Raw genomic sequence first — 27,135 nt, forward strand, 5'->3', positions numbered from 1 at the left:
GATTTGGAAAAGTGTTTCTTCTGCTTAGATATATTATTTTGTAATCGTGTTATTTATATGTAGCAAAGTTGGGCTAAACTTTATATTTTTGTCTGTCTGATTATCTCATTTTTGCACATTAAATCAGATGTTATGATCAGTTACTCAGTACTCAAGTAGCCTTTTTTTACTAAATACTTCTTTACTCTTACTTGAGCCATTTTCTACTTTTACTTGAGCAAAACTATGTTGAGGTAGTGCTACTAATGAGTACAATTTTTGGCTCCTCTACCCACCTCTGCCAGCAGGTAAGGTAGGGTACCCTGTAAAGAGAGTTCACAGGTGTAGCGTCGCCAAACTTCGTCACCCAATCAGAAGTCAGCTGGGTGTGACGCGAAATAACCAGGCGAGATTCAGCGCTGTTCGTTAAGACCGAGTAAAATGTTTGTAGCCTACTGCACACGGAAAGCAACCCGTTATTTCCTAAAACTACAAGTGCTGAGGAAGTTTATTGATAGTACGAACTTCTACTGGCTTGTTATTAGTTTCTGAAGGGAAAATTCGCTGTAAGCTAATAAATGTATTCTTAAGTTCACCGGCGCTGTTGAAGTTTGCTAGCTAACTGATTAACTTCAAGGCCACGTTTTTACAGAACGACGAAATGTTGTAAAGCATGTTTTTTTCCTGGTCTATTTGTTGCAAGTATGTACTATTTAATGTTCTCTGTACTCTGCCAAAGAACATGTGAAAGATGGGGCGGGAGAAGGACGCTAAAGAAGACGAGAAGGCCAAGCACAAAGCGACGAAACTGAAAAGACTGAGTGACAGTGAACGCGCAGGAGCTGGGGGAGATAACATCAAGAAGAGGTGAGTGTTGCGTGTGTCTGCTGGAAAGCTATATATACACACACATGTGTATGACAGGCACAGTTTAGCGAACACTTTATCATTATTCCATCATGAGAGACTGAGGGGCCATTATCAAATCAGCTCCCCGAGCCACCGTGTCATGATTGCAGCTCCCAGATGATATATGCATGTGACCTGACTGAAGCACGTCCAGCATCTGTTCAGCGTCGACACAGGGACCAGATCAAAGCTGGTTTTCGCAGGGAGCTTTGCCTTTCATGTTGTAGAATGTGGAGACAAATTAATTTGGATTAAAAAATGTTAATGAATAAGTTGAGCCATATGGCACTATGGGTGCCGCTAAATGGGGGGAAACAGTGTTACTGGAAGACTGCTGTACTGGCTGAGCTGTCACGCAGGCTGATGCCATTGAGTGCATGCATTAATTTCACTGTGTACAGTGGGTACTCCATCTTCATATGAATAAATTAATTTACTTTGATATCTGATGCGTTTATTAGCATGCATATGTGAGCAGACAAATGAATGTGGAGTGATCTGTCATTGGCTTGTGTAATTGATGAGAGCAGAGAGATGAATAGACACCTGTAAGCGGCACTGGCAGCAGAGCAGACGGCTTTCTGTGACAGCTAGCCTCATGTTATTTCATGGCACACTGACTGAATTACTGATAAAGGATCAACTTATCCTTCTCAGGTACAAGACTCAGGGAACTAATTTTCCTGAGCAAGTGGCTCCTGCTTTAACTGGCGAACTGCCTCATTCAGATGCTGGGGATTTGTAATTTTAAAAAGAGAGGAGTAATTACAGCTCAGTTTCGTTTGGCATCCTGCTCTGAAGGTTGGAAAGGTCACAACTCAAAAAAAAGCAGGCTCAGGGCTGTGGGAGGCTCCTCTGGGACACTGCTTGTCTGATTGGTGGCATTTTGTAGTGTTGTCTGTCTAGAATAATCGTATCTCGGCGTGGACACGAGTCTAACATCATCCTAATATGCCCTCAAGCCTTCACTTGATAACAGCATAGCTCTAACTGTCTGTTAATGCAGTGCTTCTCTGATTAACACTTCTCTGATTATCATTAACAGCATTTTTCTTTTCCTTTCGTCTGTCATGGCATCCCGATGAACAGCCCAAATCCAACTAAAGCCACGGAGAACATGGATAAAAGAAAATCTCATAAAAAGGTAATTTTTAAAAAGTGGCCTATCAGCCACTGAAATGTGACCCAGTGGGGAGGGATCATTCGTGTCTGCCTATAACTCATGCATATTCCACATGAACATGAACAAATCCCACTCCATTGTCTAACTCAGTGGTTCCCAAACTTTTTTTGCTGAGCCCCCCTTTGTTTTACAAGAAAAATATTGAATCAAGAATGTGGGATCCTGTTTGTCCGTGATTTGAACAGCCCAGCGCTGCTCCCGATGAAGGGAAAACCAATCCTGCAGGGAGACCTACCTCAGCACTTGTGCAGGTGAAACCAAAGGGAAGATTTGCTTCACCATATTTTCTAGTCTTTGGCTTAGAATGAAGTTGGTTTGGAAACATATTCAGCGATGCTTCATCTCCTGCTTTGCGTTTGTGTGGGCGCCCCGTGCTAGCAGTGTCCAAGCATTTTGGTTTTTTCCCCTTTTTCATACCGCGCCCCCCCTGCAATGGCTCTGCGCCCCCCACACTTTGGGAAGCTCTGGTCTAACTGTTTGCATATTAATAATAGTACTTTGTATTACAGTGTGTAACATAACCCGATGCTATAGATTTAAGGACTGTAGATATTGTTTCACTGTAAGGAATCTTGATTATTCTGGGAAAAAGTTGCTATTTAAGAAAAGCCCAAGCTTGTAACCTTGAGGTGCAGCACTTTTACAGAGATGTGAAAGAAATGAGTCACACTTCTGGTGCTTTGCATAAGATCAAGGTCCAGCTGTCTGTCCTTGAGCTTTAATGTATGTTATTCCCTTAGGTCAAGACACCAAAGATGGAGAATGTTGAATCATCCAGCAGCATCAGGTAGGGTAAAAGTCCTGCTACCAGCACTGGGTTACTGTTGAAATGCTGAGATGATAATCTCACTAAGCTTTGGTGTAACTGTGCCAGAGTTTTCCTTTTTTCTTTTTTTCTTCTCCCTCCCGAGGTGATGAAAAAATAATTCTTGTGTTTTGATGTTCATGGTCGCTGGACAGAAGCATTCCCATTTTCTACAGTGTGTTATGTTGTCTTTCAGAAAATTAATTTTACTGTGCACTGAAGACAAATATCTTTGGCTTGTCTGCAGTGAAATAAATGAGTCTGCATATTTTGAGTAGTTGGATGCTCAGCGGGGTGTTGCCAGGATGGCAGGCTGTGGCCGAAGGCCCGCTGCGTCAAATCTGTTTCACAGCAGTGTTTCCATAGAGTTGTTAATGGATTATTTCCCAGATGTGGATTTAGCCCAACCCAATGTTCTGAGTGACATTTCAAAGGAGATGTCATATGGAAAAACGTTTTGTGAAATTCTGGCTTTTAATGTTTCCCTTTAGGGTTTGTTTTTTTTCTCCCCCCACAAAGGCTCAGGTGGTAACTGTGCTAGTTGAGTGGGTTTCGTGCAGAGAGCAAAGTTAAGGCCTTGCAGCAGAGTTAGTGAAGAAACATAAGGCTATTAGAACCACAGACCGTAAATGTCAGTGCACACAGTGACCCAACCTCCTTTTTATAGCTTTTTATGGATTTTGCTCAGTGGTGCAGTATACCACAAAAATATAACCGTTTCTACTAGCGCGATGTTTTTTTCCTTTCATTGAGCGGTTGAACTGAACATCTTGACCTCGGTACTCTTACGTTTGCAAAGTTTGACTGAAAAGAGAACAGAACGACAGATAAAGCGTTTTCCTTTCATCGTCTTTTTCTAAAGTGAGCATATTACACGTTACATTAAAAATCCCTCACTTTCTCCATAAAGCCTCACACAGAGTGAACCTTCACTAACTAATCTATTCAGCTGGGCTGCATTTGGCTCAAATCCTTCTCTTCATACTATGAAATAAACTGCTGACGTCTACTTCTGTCAGGATCATGACTTCATGTTAAGCAATGTTTCGGCTGTGAACAGTTGGGAAAAAATCTTTGGGAATGATGTTTTGTTTTTATTTTTGTGATTTTAATATTGTTAAAATGTAGGAAAAGCTCATACATCACCTCTGCTTCAATGCCTGGCTTCCTTCTGACTCATAATAGCCAATCATTAAATTCACTAATTTTTAGTGTAACAATGAAAATGACTGTAATGTCTGATTAAAGACGTGATGGACCATAAAGGTCAGTAATGACATATAAAGGTGTCTTATTGTCTACAGCGTGTACAACAACTGAAACGTTACTGTAGAAATTAGCTTTGCAAATATGCCTAAAGTGTTCCAGTGATGTAGCTTCTGATTTATGTCAAAGTAGCTACAATAACACAACTTATCATAGTAAGACTCACTAATACTAATGATGATAATTACTGGTTGTGTTCTGTTTCAGTGTTTCTGAAACTCACAACTAGGGATGGGTACCGGTATCCGGTGCCATGATGGCACCGGTTCTGTCATAAACGGTAGTAACCAGACCGAAAAGCAGCGCACATTTCGGTGCTTTTTTTTCCTGAGCTGTGATACACTTTAGATTCTAGCCAATCATTTTATGTTTCCGAGGATAGTAGGCGGGTCCAGGTACGTACGTTCTTTTAGAGCAGAGCTACAGATTAAAAACGCCCAAGGCGAAGCGGTCAAAAGTCTGGCTGTACTTCACAGCAAAAGATGCAAACTAAGCAGCAACAAGTGCTTTAAGCTGATACTGTGATACTGTCAAAAGACCTCAAATCCGATGAAACACCTGGCGACGCATAGCGTTTTTTTTTGTTTTTTTTCTTTTTTTTTTTTAAGAAATGCGCCGTATTTGATAGCTTGCTGCGAGACCTCACACCGTGCACATCTACTGCGGGTGGGTTGCCTGTTATCGGACCGGAGTTAGCAACATCCCCCAAAAACCCGAAGAGTAGAGTCCTGGCCCCTAGCCCTGCCAGTGTAGCAGAAATGATGAGGATGATGATGCAGCAGCAGCCGTTCTTCTCTGCGTGAGTAGCTTAATGTTGTTCGTGTGTAATTTACGTTGAGTAGGCTAACCACGTTATTACATTAATGCATGTAAGGTGAACTAGCAAACACCGTGGTAGTTACATGCGGCTGTCCTCTTGTTTGATGGCAGATGCTCCCTTCACCCTGGCCAAAAAGGCTAAAATGACCAAAGAAAAAGTGGAAAACAGTTAAACATGAGAGGTTTTTGGACAAAGTTTGTGTTTTTTCCATTGTTTAAGCACTGCTTCCAGCCAAGAGTGATACCATATATGCCCCATAGCTGCAGAAAAGGCTAACATTGTTATCTTTTTACAAAAAAAACAGCTGAACATGAGAGGTTTTTGGACAAGTTTGTGTTCTCCATTCTTTAAGCACCGGTTTGAGCACCGTTTAAGCACCGGCACCGTTTCAAAAGTACCGGTTTGGCACCGGTATCGGATAAAACCTAAACGATACCCATCCCTACTCACAACAGTGTGATAGGCTGTCAGGCACAGAGTCCACTTTTCTGTCACATGTTGAGAGCTGTGTGGATTCTCTCCAAGTACTCTGCATTCCCACAGTCCAGTGACCGGATGGAGTCATAGACCTGAGAACCCCAGGAAAGGCTCATTACCTTCAATCTGAAAGCATCAGGGTCCTGCTGTAGCAGAAAGAACATTATCCTGATAAATGCACAGTGAATAGTTGCTACTATAGTGCCTTGTAATTTGGATCAGTAAGCCAATTTGGCAATTATGTGCTACGCTGCTTTACATTTTCCACATTTTGTTCTTTTCCAGAATGTTGTGGGAGGCAAAGGAGAAAACTAATTTTTATTAGCAGCAGTGACTGTAATTTGTTGATTTCTTAATTTGGGCCATTTCTCTACCCATCAAATCTTCACTCTGCAGGGAAATCCAGGCTTGCACTTGTGTAATTACTCCTTTTTTTTCTCTCCTTTTTAAAATCTCTAAACGCTGTCATTATGTCATTATCATTACTGTCGATAATTTTACTCAATTACCACAATTATGCTTGATTTCTTATGGTCAGTGAGTCATCACGGTGTGCTTAAAGATTGTCTTTCTACGCCAAACTGGAGGGCAGCAGTGAAAAATAAGCCATCAAGCTTTTATTCTGCATGTTATTAACTTTATTAAGTTGATACAAAACCATCTACTCAAGTGAGATTAAAAATGAATAAAATATAGAACACTTGATAAGAATTCAGAAATGTGTTAGTCTAAGTCTTAAAAAACTAAAATAAGGTCCGACATGGGTCCAAAAAATTAAAATTAAAAATTGTGAATTAAATTTTGAAGGCTTGCTGTTAAGTTACACAAGACTAGAGCTGCACTTTGGAATGAGTATTTTAATAATTATGCTAATATGTCAGCAGAAATGTGTAACTCTGATGCTACAGAGTGGATACATTTGTAGCTAAAAACTGTTCATTTTGTCGTTCAGTGAATCTGTGAAACAGGAACCACAGGATGATGCTTTTACAGCAAAGAAGAAAGGAGTGAAAAGGAAAAGAATTAAAGATGACCCCAAAGAAGGCACCAGTGATTCTGCCAATTCACCTACGTAAGTCTGACCAGGTCGAGAAAAAATCCTTGTCATCGGCTTTTCTTCATGTAGGATCACTTTTACTGCAAACTGCTGCAGAAAAATGTACCTTTCATGAGTAATTCACTTAGTTTTGTATGTAAGCCATTAGTTTCTTTCATTCCCATGTTGCCTGCAGCCTAAAGAAGAAGAAGAAGCAACGTCATCTCGAAGAAGAAGGTGATGGAGTGGCTCAGACAAAGACATCAAAGAAGAGAACACAAAAGGTAAACTTCTGTCTCCATTGGGGTAATCTTGCACTTAGAACAAGTTCAGCACGAGAAACATGGTTCATGGTGAGTGTTTTTCTCTCTTCTGCACAGATGGTAAAGAAGGAGGAAGAAGAGCAGGCAGTGTCAAAAAAAAGTAAGAAGACAAAGGAGGAGATTGAAGAAGCAAGACAGCTGAAGATCAAAAAGAAGGAGGAGGAGGAGCAGAATCGCTGGAGATGGTTGGGGAGTGCTCTTTTCATCTGGACACTCTTCCCACCCACACATACAAACACAAAGTGCAATTTTAACTTTCACTGATGCATCTGTACTTTTTTATCATCTTGGTTTTTGTCAGGTGGGAGGAAGAGAAGTACGAAGATGGGGTGAAATGGAAGTTCTTGGAACACAAAGGACCCTACTTTCCCCCTGAGTACCAGCCTTTACCTGACAATGTTCACTTCTACTATAATGGTCAGTTGAGTGTGTGATTGAAACAAGGGTGACGGGGTACAGGAGCTCTACTTTTGTGTCTTACAGATACTGTTGAGACAGCGTTAAATGATTTTAGAAGTTAGATGCACTTCAGTGTAGGCTTCTCTGCTTCTATACAGCGCAGTCAGACATTACCGGCATCATTTACTGATACGTCTGCCTCACTTTAAAAGCCAGAATCAGCTCATGTACAAAAAGCATTGTGTAGGTCTCATTTATGGAGAGCGTTACAGTTGTCCTAGAAAAATTATGAATAAATAATTATACAAGAATTTCATTTTATGCCAGTAATTTACGTCATGATTGTATGTATTCCTAATCTAGGATTACCAGTTATGTATCAAATCAATAAAATGTAAGAGTGAGTTCAATTTTAGACAGAAAAAAGGTTCAGTGTCGATTCGAGAGGCTGTGATGGATAGTCTGTTAATGTTTCTTCAGAAGCTTTTAAAAAGGTTTGTTAAACTATCTTTTAGAAAGATTTTAGACTGATTATCAAACCTTTATGAGTGTCATCATCAGTTGCTATTGGAAAAAAATAATGAAATGTTACATTGCAGTTCTGAAAGGTATTCATGCAGTCCTGTGAAATTTTCTTTATGCAATACAGATATTTAAACCCCTCACATTCACACACCCAGACTTCAGACCTGCGTCAAGATCACGTGTAGAAATGAACACGGCTCTCACACTGATACAAAAAAGGAATCCCTCCCTGCTCATGAATAACCTCCACTCCCTGTGATATCCATGTGTGGCTTCCAGATATTCACAAAGTGCCGTTGTTTGCCCATGGCAATGTATGAATCTGTGATTTCCTTCTTCCAGAGTCCCATGGAGGCTGCATCCAGCATAGTGCAGTGGCTCCTCAGGCTTGAAGCAGTCCATAGTCCAGTGATTTAGTCTGCTTTATCGGTACACAGTTTAGCCTTTAAGGGGATTTTAACCTTAAACACTTCAGACAAACACTTGGTGACATCTTTCCAGAATTCCTGAATTTTAGGACATTCCCATAGACAATGGAGAAGAGTTCCTTTTTCTGCGAAGTATTTCGTACAAATGTCCAGAATGTCACTGGACATATGATGGAGCCTGACGGGTGTTATATAGGTTCTTATGAGCCATTTATATTGCAGAAGTTTAAAGTGTGTGTTTGTTTGTTCAGGTTACACTTTATAAAGTCGCTTCAGCTCATTGGGCATAAAGGTGCAGCCACACAGTTTCGCTCGGGATGAGGTCTGAGCTTGGACTGTAATTTTAAGACAATCTTGTGAACGCTAGCGTACACACATCCTGACTTTGTTTGCTCACACAGAAGACGTACCCGCACACTATTGGGCCTTTAGGATTCAAGACGTGTTTGAAGCTGGATACTGATTGATGGCTGTAATTGTTTTTGCTTTGTTTAGCAGTCCAGCTGCAAACGGGGTCCTACGGGGACTTGGTTTGATCTGTTAATTCCTGCACGTGCATGTTTTTAAAGGTTGGTCCTAGCAGTGGACTTGAATGTAGATCACTGTCCTTGCCTCTAATCCTGCCTCCCTGTATCCACGGGCTAGTCTGACAGCCTGAAGAAGCTAAGGTGGGGGTGGTACTGGGTGGTGGATCTTCAGAGGACCCCGAGCTCCCAAAGGCTTGTGTTCTTGACTAGTACGGCTCGATAAACGTATAGTTCTGACAATAAGGCTTGGTTGGTTTAATGCTGTTAAAAATGATCTCAGTGTAAATGATTCTGCTTGTGTGCAGGTAAAAAGGTAAAGCTGAGCCTGGCGGCAGAAGAGGTGGCGGTGTTCTTTGCCCAGATGCTGGACCATGAGTACACCACCAAGAAGGTGTTCCGCGAGAATTTCTTTAAAGATTGGAGAAAGGTAAAGCCAAATGCATCATGGAAGTTGGAGTAAGTTACCTTTAGGTGTGATTATGAGTTTAAAATGTGCTGCAGTAGACTGGTGGCTCCAAAGCCAGCCGGGGTTGGTGTCACCACATCTGCAAACTTTGTCTTCATTAACAAAAGGCTGGAACATACACAACTTTTGCCAAACTGTTACGAGTGTGAGTGCATCATAAATAGATTGTATGTGTGTAAATACAGGATGAGTGTGACTGGTACATGCTCGCTGGTGTCTGTCAGGGTGTCCTCTGCATGGAAAAAACACCGTGCCAAGCCCCTAGGCATATCATGCAGAATTAATTTTGCGCTGCTTAGTGCTCAATGCACTTGAAAATACGATTTATGTGAAGGCATTGATATGCTAATCCAGACAACTAGCTCTCCTGCATATGAACAAATCCAATTAAACTGTTTTATTATAGCCGGAAAAAACTCTCCTCGCTCCACTGCCCTCAGTGCCCGCCCACTGTCGGGTGTCATTCATGCTTAGACACGCAGACTGACTGCCTGTCCACGCTGTCAGTGTTCCTGGAGGTGTGTGTGTGGTTATGTGTAGGTCTCTATTTGCATCTCATCTTCTATGACGGTAGATAACAAAACTGGGCTGTATCAGTTTGATGGATGAGAGTCATTTCCTTTATTCCTAAAGTTTGTGCCCATGATGGATTGTGTGTGTGTGTGTGTGTGTGTGAGTGAAATATTTAACCATTTTGTGTGCATTTCAAATTACGGTCAGTATTTTTGTGTGATTATTACTGCACTGTTTATAAAAAGCACCTCTGTGGCAGTAAGTGACAACTTATTAATGCACTTGATCATTAATTATTATTAGCAACATTTCATGAAATACAGATTCTTTCCCTACAGCTAGACAGCACATTGAAAGCCACTGATGATATTTCAGCATCACAACAGCTTGGAGCTGCAGCTGAAACAGTTGCTCTGTCCTGTTAGTCACCTCTGATTTGACCTCTGGTGACCCCTTGTGAAACAACTTTTGGCAATTAAAGTTGAAACTCAGCTGCTCCGCCTGACGTGTCAGGATTCTTTATTTAGCCTGCTTAGCAGTGACCTTACAGTGTTCACACTCATAGCTACTGTAGTTCTGGGAGTGATGTGTTGTTAAGTGTTAAATACTGGAAAGCTGTAACATTTTCTTATGTTTCTGTGATGCAAAACTGCAGCTTTGACTGTCCCCACTTTTTAAATGGCTTGTTAGGAGAAAGTACTCTGGCCTTTTATGACAGCACCAGTTGTTTTTTTTCGACTCTGCTTCACCTCCGTAAAAATGAGTAATTAAAGGAAAGGTCGCTGATCTGTTTGAATCCTCCTCATCTAGTTTTTTTGTTTGTTTTTAATGATGCATTATTGCGTTAATTTGTTATATGAATAGACAAAGGTTATGCACCCTGTTTTCATAGCTGGTCAGTAAATATAACAAAGCAGTGCTCTGTACAGATAGTTTTTGGTTTCTTCCTTTTTTGAAGTCCCATCAACATCTGCTGGCTGTAACTTTACACTCTTAAGAGCTTCTTCTGCTTACTTTATCACAACACCGTCTTTGACCTCTTCCTGATTTCTTATTTGTTTGCATATTTGTCACACTGACATGTTTCTTTTTTATTAAAACTACATTCTAAATATAAAATTTAGCTTTTAAATGAGTTCATCTTTTCAGGTGATGAAAAAACTATCCTAACCTGCCTGGCCTGATGTGATTAAGTTACGGCCCCTTAAACCTAATAACACAGTTAGTGATGATTTCATTTATTAAAGGCAGAAAAGCCCAAACCTAATCTGAAACTGCTTGTGGCACCGTTGGCAGCGAGAACTGCAATCAAGGGTCTAACTGTCAGTCTTTACATCTTGGTGTGGAGGAATTTTGGCTCTTTTTTGCAGAATTGTTTTAATTCAGCCACAGTGGAAAGTGTTTGAGCACGAGTGCCAAGAGAATCCTAATCGGCCTAACGTCCGGACTTTGGCTAGGACACTTCAAAACATTCAGTATTTTATTTTTGAGCCGTTTTGCTGTTATGTTTCCAATCATCGTCCTGCTGACTGTGTCTTTGGTTTTGGGCATGATGTGTTGCTATATATTTTTAAACACGTCTGGCAGTAATCTGCACTGGGTGTGGTCAGTGAGACTGAACTCAGCTTTCCAAAATTGTGGTTAATCAGATTTAACAGGTGGGTGTTCGTCTTCACAAGAAACAGGTAGGTGTGGATAGTTTTTTCTTCTCCTTTCATCAGTTAAATAATATAAAAAGTGCAGTTTTTAATTGCTCAGATTATCTTTCTCTAATATTTGTTTGATCTGAAATGTGTGAGAAACATGATAAATGGAAGTTGTTTTAATTTTTACAGTAGTGTAATTGCTGTTTGCATCACTGGAGGCGAAGACACACGATCGGTTTCTGCAGTTATTCTATCATCACTTTAATTGGAACCATTTACATCATGTTATTTTTTTCTGTAAATATAAAAATAAAGCTCACTACAACTTCCAGATTGTTTTGGTTAATAGCTTGCGTGCTCTTTTTGTTGCTGCTGATATTCTCAGACTTGAAATGAGACTGTATGCCTCAACACACTTTGTGCTTGTGTAGGAAATGACCCATGAGGAGAGGTCACTGATTCAAGATCTTGATAAGTGTGACTTTGGAGAAATCCATGCCATGCATAAAGCCAAGACAGAGGCCAGGAAAAATATGTCCAAGGAGGAGAAACGGGTAAAGCTCGCGTTCCCTTCTTTGTATTTGTATGCTGCTGTCTTCATAATGTGTAGCGTAATAACTGGAGTTAGTCCAGAGGAGCGCCCTGTCCGTTTCTGAGGTAACGCGATCTGTATCTGAAATCTTTTTGTAGGCTTTGAAAGAGGCAAACCAGAAGATAGTGGATGAATACGGCTACTGCCTTCTGGACCACCACAAAGAACGCATTGGCAATTTTAAGATTGAGCCTCCGGGGTTATTCCGAGGTAGAGGCGAGCATCCCAAGCAAGGCATGCTGAAGAAGAGGATCCAACCAGAGGACGTCATCATCAATTGCAGCAAGTGAGAGTGTGATTGTGAAATCAGTGTATAGTTAAATACAGCTTTAGTTTCAGTCCTCTCCATGTGCCCTTGTGGCTCAATGCAGAGCAGTGACATTTTCACTCAAAGAAACAAGTTCTTGATACACAAACTGTTTAAATGTGTGGAATCACAGGCTTGTTTTGTTTTTTCTGACAGTGTTCAAATCAACATGACTAATATTATTTTTCTTGTTACTTTTTTTAGGCTTAAATCTGTATTTGAGCTATGCATCAGTGCTGGTCATTTACATACTGTATTGCACCTGTTCTTGCTCTGGCAGAGACTCTCGTATCCCCGCACCACCCGCTGGGCACCACTGGAAGGAAGTTCGACACGATAACACCGTGACATGGCTCGTCAGCTGGACTGAAAACATCCAGGGCTCAAATAAGTACATCATGCTTAATGCCAACTCAAAACTGAAGGTGAGCTATCTGTTGCATAATGGGGGGGATGCACATACAAGTGGGTACAAAGAAACATGCTGTCAGATGCTGCAGACTTTGGGTTCAACACCTAGTTCAGACTACTTTGGCAGCACAGTTCTCAAACTGCTTTTGGAAAAAACAAGTATCTCAGATTATTAGAATATTAACTAAGATCTATTCATACATTTAAAATACAGAAACATCCAACTTCTGAAGCATGTGTTCAGTCACTGGTTGATGATTCTTTACCATAAATGACTTCACTGTGTGCCGCATGGAGCCGATCGGCTTGCTGCTTCACTGTTATTGGCTGCTTTGATAACAGCCTTTAACTTGTCTGTTTCTCATTTTCTTTTCTGACTAAATGATAAATTCTCTATCGGCTTCAGGTCGTCTGAGTTATCTGGTCAATCAAGTACAGCAGTAACACCGTTGGTGTGTCACTGCATCAAACTAAACTGAGATAAGCAGGATCAACATAATATTTGATTTTAATTTTCTCAAACTTGAAATTAAATGTTAAATGATTTCAGGTACTGATTTCTGATGTTTTTCACAAGCTGTAAGTCAGATTAAAATGACAAAAGGCTTGAATCATTTCACTTTACATGTAATGGACATGATATAAATAATTTTTTGAGATGCATTAGTCAAAGTGCTTCAGTTCAGATATTTTCCTAGCTCGTATTATGCCATTTTAAATAGAAAAGAATAAATAAGTATAAAGATATTTTGCTGTGTGTTTCGCTCATCTTCTACTGTTGTTCAGGTGGTGGGCAAACACTTAGCCACTGTCCTTCAAAGATAACTTGATAAATGTTGGAATTCATCATTCAGAACATTCAAGCTTTGTTTGATCTGTCACCAAACATCTCTCTATTCATTCTGTGGACTCCTTCAACCAACATTGTGAATGCTTGAATTCCACATTAAAAATATGAAATGTAACAGAAGCGTCCCGTTTCCAAAGGATTTACTTTTTCTTTCCCTTTTGAACATAAAAAGCAAAACCAAACTGACTGGAAAAGCAAAAAAGCAGAACTTCAAAACACCATTTTCATCATCACCAAAAACTGCATGTGCACCAAACGTTTGATATAGAATATTTAAAGTGAAACTCCTAAGAACCTGTTTACAAGTCATGGGTAGAACTACATGTGAAATAAGTTGTGGCTTCAAAGTGAGTAGAACTGATAAGTGTCCTCATTTGAACTAGTTTGATTCTGCAGACTGCAAGTTTGGGGAAAAAATGAAAAAGAAGTTTGTGGAATTAGCTGCTCGTGCAGCATCCTCCTCCAGGCTAGAAGCTGGCTGTAAAATTAGCTAGAACGAACTGTTGTGCTGCAGAGTTGCGTAGAAGGTAAATCAAGAATCAAAACCTTACAGAAAGAGTGCAGGGAATGCAAATAACATTATAACCAAGTTATAATAAAATGAATAATTTGAATGGTTTGCATTTTGTCAGTTCAGCTCCAGATCTGCCAACTGACAAATGGTTGTTGTCCTGCCTCTGATATTATTCACAGAGCTGATTTAAATGAAACGTTAGCATAAACACAGCACAGATTTACAAAAAATCACCAACTTGAACACTTTTACACATTATGTTGAGCTATAATGCATAAAATGTATATTCTTAAACAAAATTGGTAATTACTTTTCCACAGCATGTCTTTATCCTGTCTTCCTTCTCTCGCCCCAACCGGTCGCAGCAGATGGCCCCGCCCCTCCCTGAGCCGGAGGTTTCTTCCTGTTAAAAGGGAGTTTTTCCTTCCCACTGTCGCCAAAGTGCTTGCTCATAGGGGGTCATATGATTGTTGGGTTTTCTCTGTATTATTGTAGGGTCTACTGTACAATATAAAGCACCTTGAGGCGACTGTTGTTGTGATTTGGCGCTGTGTAAATAACATTGAATTTGATAATCCAATATGAGTAAACCTTTGCAACATGTTGTTATTCTGTGCTCTGTTTGCTCACTCGTCTTCCTTTCCATCTTTCATGCATAAAGGTTAAGTTATTCCACAGTTCTCCATGACAGTATCGGCACGTTGACTGATGGAGGGTTTAATTGTATGTAGATGGCAATAAATAACCAGAAGCAAACAGCAGACACAGAGAATGTTGTCTTATAGTGGAAGATCCTGTGTTAGTGATTGTTTCAGGGCTTTTAAAGGAAAACCACTTTTTCATCATTTTATTTTATAATTGTCATCACCTGTCACTTTTGCTTCGTGTTTCATGTTTAGTCTTTTCCCTCTTCCTGCTCATCTTGCCTTTCTTTCTTGCAGGGAGAGAAGGATTGGGAGAAATATGAGGTTGCTCGGAAACTGAAATCACGCGTGGATGACATCCGTTACCAGTACCTCCAGGATCTAAAGTCCAAACAGATGGTTACACGTCAGAGAGCTGTGGCGCTGTATTTCATAGACAAGGTTTGGGTTGCACAACTGATATTACAAATTGTTACATGTTCACACAGCAGAACTAGAAAGAAACTTTCACACGTGAGCTTCTCTGATTTCTTTCCACACGGCCTCTGTCGTACGTTACACTGACGTTGTACCGGGGAGCTTTGCATGTGATGTTTGCATGAATGTCGAGAAAAACTGCAGTGGTCGTGTAAATAGGCTGGAGCAAAGTGAAGATATTGGAAATCAATTCAGTATGTCTTGATTGCCTTTTCTGTTTTCCAACATAGTTGGATGAAAATCTTTTGCAAAGTAAATGGATTATATGTAGCCATTTTCTTCCAGAGACTTCAAGCTAATTATCTCAGTCTGTATGAAGTGAAATGATGGATTGAGGATGTGATTGCTTTTGGCTCATGCCAGAAACTATTTCAGTTGCCATTTTTGTCTCATTTCGTTTGTCACGAAGGTCTTTTTATTAGTACGTGTATATATTTTAACGGTTGTCTGACTCACATGCGTTCTGTGTACCTTGTGATGGAAAAGCTCGGTGTGTACTTCTGCATCTGTGGTAATCTCTGTATCCTCTGACCCAAAAAGCTGGCCCTGAGAGCTGGCAATGAGAAAGAGGAGGGAGAGACGGCGGACACGGTGGGTTGCTGCTCACTTCGTGTTGAGCACATCACTCTGCATGAGCAGCTGGACGGCAACGAATGTGTGGTGGAATTTGACTTCCTGGGTAAAGACTGCATTCGTTACTACAACAAGGTTCCTGTCATCAAAAAGGTAAAGGAAGAAATGACATAAACACGTTGGCACTTAAACGGGTGGATGCTAAACAGTGTTCTCATGGGTGCACAGTGGTCAGCGTGATCGCTCTAAGATCACAAATGGAGGCAATTTTTAGCCTGGTTTCTCATAAAGATAATAATCATGTGAGCATCTTTGCATAAACCTGTACTTGTAACACACACACAACCACACAAGCTAATGTTGGCAGCTCTTTCCTCTTTAAAATCATGGATGTGTGTGGGGAGCAGCTACACTAATCTCATCATCAGAAGAAGGAGGAACAGGAGGGTATCTTTGTTGATTTGATTTTAAACTGGACTTAATGTATCTTAGTTTATAACTTGTGTGTAGGGAATTTTGAATGGAGGAGAGACGGATGAGCCGCTTTACACACAGCAAACAAACTGCCTGAATGACTTACTGGGCTACAGACCCGAGCTAAAACAGAGCCAGCCAGATGTTGTGACAGAATACTGTTTTAATACTTTATATGGTCACTAATTATGGTGCTTATGAGCAATATCGTTACCTTAACAAGTACATGCACTTGTTAAGTGCACCTGCAGTGATGATTATATTGATTACTGGCAATCAGAGGTGCAGTGCTGTTTGTTTCAGTAGCTAACACCCTGGAAACTCTGGGTTTTCTCCTCCAGAGAGAGTCAATTACTGGGGAAAGACTCAGGTTTTCTCCCCTCTGACCTCTGCTTCTCCTGCACCTGAACCAGCTGTTTTATTTCGTCATTCATAAAATTGCTATCAAACGGCACAGCAGAGCGAATTCATTTGTAGAAGGTTTAAAACCCCTGTTAGCTGTTAGTTCACTTTTTCCTTTTCTTTTTTGTGTGACTGCTTTTATAGTTTATCAGTATTCAATATAAGGACAGAGATCAGCTTAGAATAAACCTTGTACGTTTACAGTTGTGTGACTGTGATGCAGCTAACAGCTAATTTCCCTGCACTGGAATCACTGCCCGTAATAACGTTTCTCTGTAAAGTTGTAGGCAAATCATAAAATCAAACACTGACGTCACACAGATAGAAAAATGACTGTCACTATTGGGATCCTGGAGATGATGAATAGTATATAATATTTGAGAAAAGTTGAGGAGGAAATGACTTTAAAACTGAACCTAATACATTTTAAAATCACTTTTTAAATACATGATGCAGGAGGTCTGATTGTAATTTGATTACATTTCATGTTGAAATGTGTTCAGATTGAGATTTAGTCCTTAAATTACGTCAAACAACAAAATGCACAGTTTCTGAAAACTCAACATAGTTTCCACTGAAACTCCTCTAAATCAGAACTGGATCTGCTAACTGTCCAGTTTGGAGTCCACATGCATGATTGTTCCAAAATGGGTAAAGATTACAAACTGAGACTGGATCATACCTGGATCCAGTCTGGGGCTCCGGGCATTTCCAAGTTTTATCCCGTCAGGATCCATTCATAGTGGCTTATTTAAAACGGCTCAGCCTTCGTCCAAAACTGAGCTGAAATGTCTAAAATCTAGCCGATCAACGTGTCGATGGCTCTTTAAAAGCCCGGACACTTCTTATTATTTATTTGTTCATTCTGCCCCCCCCCTTTTTTTTTCTTTTCAGTTAAATGTGAAATAGTCATTTTGAACTCTCGCAGGCTCCCAGTGACAGAGTTCTGCTGTCTTACAGCCCTACCAATCATCTATCAATGAAGTTTGCTATTACATGGTTAAATATTATTAAATATTAAGTGGTTATACTGGAAAACATCCAACATTTCATCCAGTAATGACAAAGATAATGAAATCTTCTGTAAGAACTTGAGATTGTTAAAGATCGTCAGTACATTAAAGTTTACTAAATAATGTTTGAAACTAAATTTTAAATGAATACAATCCTCGGCGCTGAGACATGTTCATATATTTTGATCTGCTGGATTAAAACCGAGGCTCTGCTCTTTATTTACCCGTTGCCATGGTGATTCACCACTGCCTTCGTCCACTCGTGCACATGCTCAGTTCAATTAACTGTGTTTGTTCACTCTAACTCTGCTCAGCTGCTCAGGAACCGAAAACTATTACAGAGATTACAGATCTTAGTCACTCAGCTCGGTTTATTTTTAAACTCAGTTTGTTGAACATGTTTCCTGGAGCAGCGCCCTGAATCTGCAGTTTGTAAACAGTAAAGCTGTTTTGGTAAAGTCTTTACTAATGTAGTTCATGTGAGGCAAATCTGTCCATTCTCAGTAAGACAAGACATCAGCAAAAGCCACTAGTGTAGAGTACTGAGTCCAGTTTATATCATTATAATAATCAAGGTTTTGCCCTTTGGTTTTTGGCACAACTCACTGTGGAGAAGGTCACACATATCGATGTGTGCAGAGCCTCAAGCACAGAGGGAACTGAGATTTGTCCGAGGGATGCAGTTGTGGATTGGATCGCTGCGTTGGTTTAATTTGTCAGGCTGGTTGAGTAGTTCAGTCTGCAGCTCTCGGATCCAGAACCACAGCACGATGCTTACATAAAGTGCTGCTTCTGTCATCTGGACACTGCACTGATACGCATGTAGTTCTGGGAAATAGATGGTATTGCAAGTTAGGCTTGTGTTGCCATGTATTTACAGATAAAGGTGTATTCAAACTATTTATTATTGTGCACACATACAAATGCTTTCTTTTCAGGAGGGAAAATAGAAACTGAAGGCAGCAAATGCAGATAACCTGTACTTTTGCTCCTAGTTCAAAACACTTGGTATTACATTTGCTACAATGTAGCTTAATAGGATCTGTCAGCAGACCTCATTTCTAAATGTCACCTCACATGACTAAGTTCTTTTTTTTTTTTCCGAGCCTTCTTGATGATAAATCAAACAGCTTACTTTCAAAGTCACCAGAGAGCCGTTTTACAATGTAGCGACAAGAAACCTGCTCAGATTGTTTCCAGTTTTCCAGTTCGCTGTCCTGACACATAACAGGCAACTTTTGTGAGAGACCACTTTAGTAAAATAACTAAAACTCACTTCTGATTGATTACAGTTAAAATAAGGTTCATCATGTTTTGTCACAAATGATTGCAAAATTAGTCTCGATGTTTGTTTGCTGGACATTAGTGCAGAGAATTGAGGGGCTGCCTCGGACTTGCAGGACCTTGTCGTGTCTGTATCTGATGCACTAAATGATAATGCAGACTTAATGAGCAGGTTAGCAAATATCACAACAGAAGAACAAAATGTGACTGAAAACTTGACAAAAGAAAGAAGTCTAGAGTCTGTCAAACAGCTGTCTCGTGTGGATGTGTGTGTCTGTGTGCGGACACGTGCATACATGCATATGTAAATTTTTAACTCCTCCTCTGGTGTCAGCCAGTGCTATCATCTGTTGCAGAGATGGGAAAATAAATGTTAGCACCTGACAGCCAAAGTGTTTTGTTTCTTGGCAGAACGTATAATTATTCAAATGAGTGCATTCAAAAGCATCACATGAGCTAGAATTAATTAGTCCCTGCATATTTTAGCATCATCAATTCCATGGAAAATCAGTAAGATTGCTGCTAAATGTCACCAGGAATAAAATGGAACAAGAATGGAAGAGACGAATGTTTAGTTCTAATATCTGAAGATATCCCAACACATTGAATGCTATCCTATGTATTTCACTTATCCCGTGCATTTTGCATTGACAGTTTTTCTCAATTTTTTCGAGTCATAGAAAAAAGTACTGGAATAAATAACCAAATCATTTTAAAGGGAAGTCCTGTATGTTATTTGTTAGCATCAGACTGTCAGTGCGTGGCCACCGCTGTATCAACTTGGACGACGGCCTGACTTTTTCAAAGAACCCAGAGTGTGAGGACACATGTGGATGCATACATACAGACACATACTGATTTGCATCTCATGCCCAAAGCATCGGTGCTTTGCTTTTTATATTTGCAGCTTGTCTTTCAAAGGAAACAAAATTGACACACAAATCAGCCGGTGAATATGTCAGCGTGTTTTATGAGGCAACACATCTGTGGCTCGTAATTGGTGTCTTGCATATTTTAGTAGTTTATTTGGGGAAAGGATGCATCTGTGAAACCCACAGAGTCACTTGAAATGTCAGATGTAATTGTGCCAGTTTTAATCCTCTGGCTTTGAGATGGACAAATAAAGCGAGGCTCCAAACGTGCCCCACAATTGCACTCTGATGTGTATGTGTACCTGTAGTTTTGTGGTATTTTTAGACCTGTCAGAAAATATTTTCTGTTTGTGTTTTTTTTTTAATTTCATCAGTTTTTTCAGCCAGAATCCACCAATGAAACATAAACCCAAGAAAAATCTAGTGCAGCACCTGTGCAGATGTATTAAATGTTATTATTTCTCTCTATACATGTTGATGTACTTTACCTGCATCTTTTTTCAGGTGTTTAAGAGTCTTAAACTTTTTCTGGAGAATAAACAGCCCGGAGATGAACTCTTTGACCGCCTAAATGTGAGTCTGTCTCAGCATGCATCTCCTCTAACATGTTGCACCTTTTATATGATCATTGCTATTAATGTGTCACAACATGGGAGTTTTTGTTTTGTTTACATTTTCAGCTGCTGCACAAATGTTGGTGTCAAAAGCAAGCAGTAGGTTTGATTTGAGTGTGAGGTTGTTTAAAAAGGGTGAGGAAACCCCCCCCCCCCGAGTAATATTTTAAGAAAACAGAAAAAGATGGTGGAAGCAAAGTAGAATTACACTTTTTATATTTTCTAGGGACAGAAAGCTGCAGTGAGGGGAAAAGTAGGGACTAAATTGTGAGGTGTAAGAGATGAGATTGAATGAGGATGAGCTGTTGGTGTGGAGAGATGAAAGGGCTAAATTAAGGAAATGGGAGGTGCAGAGAAGGGCTCGAATATTGGAAGCAGGGGGGAGACTGAACGCAGAAAGGGAGTTTCAAAAGGGAGAGGGGATGGACCCTGGCAGATAAAAATGAAACTGTGCGCGTGAAAATTGAGAGTGAACATGTTGGGCGGATGAATTTCCACACATCAAAATGTGGCATCCTCTGAACCTTCTCCTCTAGCTTCAGGCAGACGGCAAAGCCTCACAGAGTGCTCTGCTCGTACACAGGGTGAGTTCAGCACGGCAGTATTGGGCTTTCTCGAAAACGACCTCACTCATCTGTTTGAGACAATAACCTATAATGTCCTGACTCTGTATCTGCAGCATCTACGACGACAGGACAGTGACCTTAGTTGGATTTCTGAAAAATAGCTGACTTTGCGATATGTTCAGAGTAACAGTGTTGTATAAAAACATACAGAAGAAAATGCAGATTAAGATTCATGTGCAAGATTAGAGAGCCAGTCACGTGTTTGGCATATTAAGACTGACAGGCAGGAGAAGGATGTTGCAACACAGGACAGGAATGTGAGGAAGAGATGAGAAAGATGGAGCAATTGAAGGAGGGAGTACAGTGCTTCTGCTCTCTGCCCTCCTGTGTGTGTCAGGAAATGTCAGTGTCTGTTGGAGGTGGAATGGTAATGGCTGCAGAGGGCAGGCCTGATTGACACCTGGAAAGGCCAGGACACCGAGAGAGCAGAGGCAGAAGAGGTGTGTAGTAGTAGATGAAGCAGTAGAAAAGTGCCAAATGGTCCAGTTGAGGGGTGGTTTAGTAGAGAGGGTGGATGATGGGGAAGGTGGTGGGAGGGCAATTTGGAGAGGTGACAGGCAGGCAGCTGAGCAGAAAGGGAGAGTGGGGATGGAAGATGGGTAGAAATGTAAGGAGGGGGGGAGATTCTGACATATACCCAAATCAGCTTGGCTCATAAGTTTGCTGTTCATTATTGCAACACTGATGATATTATACCAGCACGAGTTTTCTTCTTCTATAGAACACGCAGCCTAAACAAAAGGGTAGAATAAGAGCATTGAAGCTGCTGCCTTTGTCGATTAAATGATGTATTCTCAAACACAGACTCAGGAGTGCTGAGTTGTCAGCGTCCCCAAAACAAGCTAGTTAATGTTGTGTAGTTCAGCCGCATGGCGAGGTAAAAGTGTTTGTTTTGAATGCTGCGGCAGGCGGCTGGGTGAAAAGATTTCTATCGCAGAAATGGTGCAGATCGTGATAACAACAAGTACTTTTTTGTGCTTGGAAAGTGCCTTAGTTGAAGCCTGCTGGCACAATTTAAACTTGTTTTTATCTGCTTTTTTTTTTTTCAATTTTAGAAAAGCAGAAAGTTTATTTTTCTACATCTGCACTCAGCTACACAGACTGGAGGAAAGAAATCAGGAGACGAGGCTTATGAGTTAAACATCAGTGAAGAACGAAAACAAGCAATGAAATGAAAACATGATGAATTTCAAGGAGTGTGTGTGTGTGTGTGTGCGTGTGTGTGTGTGTGTGTGCGTGTGTGTGTGTTCCTCAAATCATGCTAATATCGCTGCCATATTTCCATTGTGTTTCTTTCTTTGTTCGATTGGTTCTCCGTGTTGCTCCCTCTTAGCTTAATGGCACCAGACCGTAGAAATTGCACCACCAGCTGTTTTTCTTGATGAACCTTTAAGGTTTGCACACTGGTCGTGGGTTACAAAGCACATTCATTATTTCATTATTTGGAGATTTTGTTTAAATTTGTTTAAAAGCTGCACATATTGATGGTGAAAGAAGAGCTAGAGTCTCAAATAGGACAAAACATCCTGGGCAGATGAATTTAAATACTTTATTTCAGTGTTTTAGTTAAATGTATTCACTTAAAGGAATCATTGTTAATTTTGTGGAGGGTGAAGCTGAAGGAGACCAGGATGAGTGTTTCGGGTTTTTTCATTGGCCTGCTCCCTCTTATGGTGCTGCTTTGTAGGCTGTGAGATTTCACATATCTCTAAGCATTCAGCGTCGTGTCTCAGTGAATAACATTTTAGAGAAAGACGAGGAGAGTTGATGCTCATCAATATGATTGCAGAATGCCTCGCTAAGGTGATTGTGGGTTTTATGAGCATGCACACAGATAAACACACATATAGACAGACATTATGTTAAGGTCTGGATGTCTGATCTGTTTTGAAATTGCAGGTATTTTCAGCTTCTCTGGAAGCCTCTTTACTGAACTCCACATCATTCAGGTTAGCTGTAAAAACTACATCTTACAAAGATGAATTAAATTACAACCAGCAGTGTGTTCTGGTCCTTACGAGCTCCTTTATTCGGTACATTTTCCCTCCACTCTTTTGTATCATTTACCCATCTATAGGAAGCGGTTTTGTTTTTTGGCCGAGGAACCGATGCACGCAAATTAGACCCAGTGAGAAATGAAAAGCACCTCATCATAGGCAGTGTAGAAAGGCAATAGTCAATATTTCCCTGGCATTAGTAGCCATCACAACAAATTGGATAGCAGTATGTTAATGAGAAAGTCCAGTATGTTGCATCCTGTATTATAGATAGGAAATTAGAACTGCGGTAATGACGCATTTTAATAACGCCTTAGGAGACGACATGGATGACACACACACACACACACACACACACAGCGCACCATGCCGAGGGAGTTGGGGGTGTGAGAGGTATCGTACTCGCCCCATAGACTTGCAAACTCCTTCATTAGCATCGTAGGGCCAGAGTTAGGTAGCTCGTTAGCAAGGCAGCCACAGCAGCAGATGCTTCTACCTGCGTGCTCGTGCTCCAGCACATGCACACACACGCACACATACACTATATGTATACATGGAAAAACACCCACTCAGCTTGCAGTGAGACACAGTGATACAGGCCTGTGGCCCCAGTAGGTCCTGATCCTGATGATTAAACCAGCATCATTATTGTAGACTTTATCAGAATTACTTCTGCTTCACATCTGAATGCTTTCATCCATATTCAAAATGCATGTGACGCCTTCTTCATCAAGTCTATATTTGCACCTGAAACTGCCGTGTGTGCCTGAGCATATGGTTTTTGCTTTAACACCAGTGAGTCCTCTCACACTGTTAACTCTGTTTCATCTGTTTTGTAAAGACTGCTGTCGTTTCTCAGGTGTTAATGGAAATGTAAACTAGCTATATACAACTTAAACTTGTTATAACACCTACAGAAATGTCAGTGAGACATAGAATTATGATCTGATCTAATGGATGATGATAATGAAGTCAGAGATTCTATTTTGATTTATTTGTAAGATGGAGATTCTTTGCCACCGCAGTGGCACATTACCACAGTGCCACCTAGTGGTAGATGGCATGTGTTGATTTAGTTGGACTAATGTGGTTTTCTTTCTTGTTCCTGTTTCTCGTTGCAGACCAGCGTTCTGAACAAACACCTGAGTTCTCTAATGCCCGGTCTGACTGCAAAAGTCTTCAGGACATACAACGCCTCCATCACTCTGCAGCAGCAACTTAAGGAGCTCACAAACAGTCAGTCACACCTGCTCGCTGCACTGTAACAGTCTGAATTGACTTTAAATGCTCTGCACCACACATGAGCATTTTAAAGCAGTGGCTCGTGTTCCTCAGGTGCTGGTTCAGGGGGGTTAATAATGTAACTTGCCATCAGTTCAGCTCATTGTGTCACAGGGTCCAGTGAAAACACTGCAATGACCCTCTTTTATATTTAGCCGGCTTAGTTCAAGGTATCCTGATGTCAGTCGGGTTTCTCAGTTATGACAGGAGTACATTATCACTAAACCCAGAGCCGTGCATCTCGGTCTCGCTCTTATCAGAGTCCCATTGGCTGCCTCGGCCATGATTTTTTCCTTTCAGCGATAGAAGTGTCATGCTCGTCTCATTTCTGGCTTGCCACTGAGAGCCAATATGCAGGCTGACATGTGGTTGCAGGCAGTGTTGTGTGAACCACAGGAGGAATAGATGAAGTTAATACACGTGTATAAATGAAATAGGAGAATGTAATTGTATGAATGTGACTTGAAGCTTGATGTTTTGTCGCTGTGTGAGGTAATGGCATTAGGCGTGTCAGCGTGAGTTTCTCTTTAATAGTTTCTGTGCATAATTCTGCTTTGATATCTGTTCTCACTTGGATTTTTTTCCTTGTTTAAATACAAATTACTTTTTTTTTTCATTCCTCAGAGTCTGACAATGTGGCAGAGAAACTGTTGTCCTACAATCGAGCTAACAGAGCAGTTGCTATTCTGTGTAACCACCAGCGGGCGCCGCCAAAGACCTTTGAGCAATCCATGGCTAACCTTCAGGCCAAGGTAAGGGCAGCTTGATTGAAAGTTACTTTACAGTTTATATTTTATTGGACACAGTAATTTAAATTAGATTAGAAAGGTCAGCATCATACTTTTTTGTATTCTTCTCATTGTTAATTGACTGAAGAACAGATGAGAATTCAGGTGACAGTGGATCCACAGCCTGTTCTGTCACATTTTGAATTTAAATGTGGTGCCTGTGTGAGAGCTTGTATCCATATGTTCTCCACCCAGATTGATGCCAGGAAGGAGCAGCTGGCCTTAGCCAAGACGGAGCTGAAACAGGCCAAGAAGGAGGCCAAGACGAAGGGGAATTCTGACCCGAAGTTGCAAGCGTGAGTGTCAGTAGTGGTGCGGCGGAGGACAAAAGAGAAGCTTTGGTAACATTTTGTCCTGTCCACGCGTTGGACTGAGGGCTACCACGAAGTAGCTTTAACCATTTTGGCAGATACCTGATATCTTTCTGTCCTGAACATTTTTTTCTTTAATACAACCAAAAACAACCAAGAGCATGAAACTTTACAGGTGTGTACCTGAGATCAAAATAAAGGTTTTAAAATGGTTGCGGTGCAATCCACGGTGCACTGCTGGAGTTATGTCATCGTTCTTTCCTTTTTCTTGTATGCCTCCTATTTTTAGAGTATAATTCATTCATTCATTCGAATGACCCTTAGGCAATGAATGGTTTCATGATATCTAATATTTTCATCACTGGGTAAATAGGAAAGCGCTGAACAGCTTTGAATGCGTTTGCAATGACAACATCAGATTTATTTTCCTCCCCCAGTAAAAATGTTTGTTTTCGGGTCTTTTCTACTATTTTCAAATATTTACACAAACTCCTCTTTAATTGTTACACTGTGAGAGAAAGTGATACAAAAAGGTTCTTCTGTATCTGTACCAGTGATGATTCCTTCTCTGTCAGGCTGGTGGAGCGGAAAAAGGCAGCAGTGAAGCGTTGTGAAGAGCAGCTGCTGAAGCTGGAGGTCCAGGCAACCGACAGGGAAGAGAACAAACAGATCGCTCTGGGTACCTCAAAGCTCAACTACTTAGACCCACGGATATCCGTGGCCTGGTGAGTGAACACTACCAGCTGTTAAATGGGCGATTGTGGCTCAAGAGTTGGGAGTTCGCCTTGTAATCGGAAGGTTGCCGGTTCGAGCCCCGGCTTGGACAGTCTCGGTCGTTGTGTCCTTGGGCAAGACACTTCACCCGTTGCCTACTGGTGGTGGTCAGAGGGCCCGGTGGCGCCAGTGTCCGGCAGCCTCGCCTCTGTCAGTGCGCCCCAGGGTGGCTGTGGCTACAATGTAGCTGCCATCACCAGTGTGTGAATGGGTGGATGACTGGATATGTAAAGCGCTTTGGGGTCCTTAGGGACTAGTAAAGCGCTATACAAATACAGGCCATTTACAGGCCATTTTAAATATATAACACAAGATGTATACTGATATTTTCCCCCATAGACTCAGAAGTGATAGCTGGTTTGTTTCAACTTTACCATCTGTGTACCTCTCTTTCTAGGTGAAAAGATCTAACTAAAGACGTTTAGGCTCATTTTTAATATTCCTCCCATCTATTCAGGTGTAAAAACATGGAGGTACCTATAGAGAAAATCTACAATAAAACCCAACGGGAGAAGTTTGCCTGGGCCATCGACATGACAGAGGCAGACTTTGAGTTCTAACCTAAAACTTGTTCAAGTCTCTCGTCTTAAAAGGTGACATAAGCTGCAATTCAGGAACCACTCCGTTAATTTTACATACAGTACTTTATTATTTATTGTATTTTCAAAGACTGCCCATGTTGTACTTTAACTGTGTGGTACGATCGAGCTGTGCTTAATGTGCTTTTGCTTAGTGGTGTTTGTTTTTGTTCGACACTTTCTATGGAAAAACTGCTGTTATTTGCTGTTTGTATGTTTTTGTTTGCATTAATCTGAATAAAGGTTCCCATTAGGCAGTAACGGGCCAAAGAAGCTGTCACGAGTTCTTAAAACACCACTTTTGGGGAAGTGTTGTTTCAAATGCATAATTCTGCTGGTGTCAGTTTGCATTAACAAAGACAGTTTGTATAAGACTGAGGGCCAGTTCATTCTAAACACAGTGCTTTAAAATTAACAATGGGAAACACTGATTAGAATGCAAATAAAAAGG

General features: G+C 40.8%; 1 protein-coding gene across 4 annotated transcripts; it reads left to right on the forward strand.

The window, feature by feature from the left end:
- The first annotated feature begins 345 nt into the window (after positions 1-345).
- Positions 346-26,945, forward strand: LOC146382261 (DNA topoisomerase I, mitochondrial). 4 transcript variants are annotated; one of them, XM_084932752.1, is made up of 20 exons: positions 346-422; positions 719-846; positions 1,978-2,032; positions 2,812-2,858; positions 6,392-6,511; positions 6,672-6,759; positions 6,856-6,983; positions 7,100-7,215; positions 8,983-9,104; positions 11,734-11,856; positions 11,993-12,180; positions 12,482-12,626; positions 14,918-15,061; positions 15,638-15,823; positions 20,220-20,288; positions 24,074-24,188; positions 24,858-24,985; positions 25,217-25,317; positions 25,908-26,057; positions 26,564-26,945. In XM_084932752.1, the coding sequence occupies exons 2-20, from the start codon at positions 731-733 to the stop codon at positions 26,664-26,666; spliced, it is 2,244 nt and encodes a 747-aa protein (XP_084788878.1). In that variant the 5' UTR covers positions 346-422; positions 719-730; the 3' UTR covers positions 26,667-26,945. The 4 variants fall into 4 exon arrangements, with proteins under 4 accessions (XP_084788878.1, XP_084788877.1, XP_084788879.1 ...); XM_084932751.1 differs by lacking the exon at positions 346-422 and adding an exon at positions 438-545; XM_084932753.1 differs by lacking the exon at positions 346-422 and having other exon boundaries at positions 733-846; positions 1,934-2,032.
- The last annotated feature ends 190 nt before the right edge of the window (positions 26,946-27,135 follow it).

This window comes from Perissodus microlepis, chromosome 7 (genome assembly GCF_051167445.1).
Source record: "Perissodus microlepis isolate ML-2025 ecotype Zambia chromosome 7, ASM5116744v1, whole genome shotgun sequence".
Classification (NCBI taxonomy): Eukaryota; Metazoa; Chordata; class Actinopteri; order Cichliformes; family Cichlidae; genus Perissodus; species Perissodus microlepis.

Bases quoted from the DNA above. Each gene is read 5' to 3' on its own strand.
- LOC146382261 (XM_084932752.1), top strand. From the start codon at position 731: ATGGGGCGGGAGAAGGACGCTAAAGAAGACGAGAAGGCCAAGCACAAA. The intron at 2,033-2,811 runs GTAATTTTTAAA...TTATTCCCTTAG, and splicing joins AAAGAAAATCTCATAAAAAG to GTCAAGACACCAAAGATGGA. The intron at 15,062-15,637 runs GTTTGGGTTGCA...TGACCCAAAAAG, and splicing joins CGCTGTATTTCATAGACAAG to CTGGCCCTGAGAGCTGGCAA.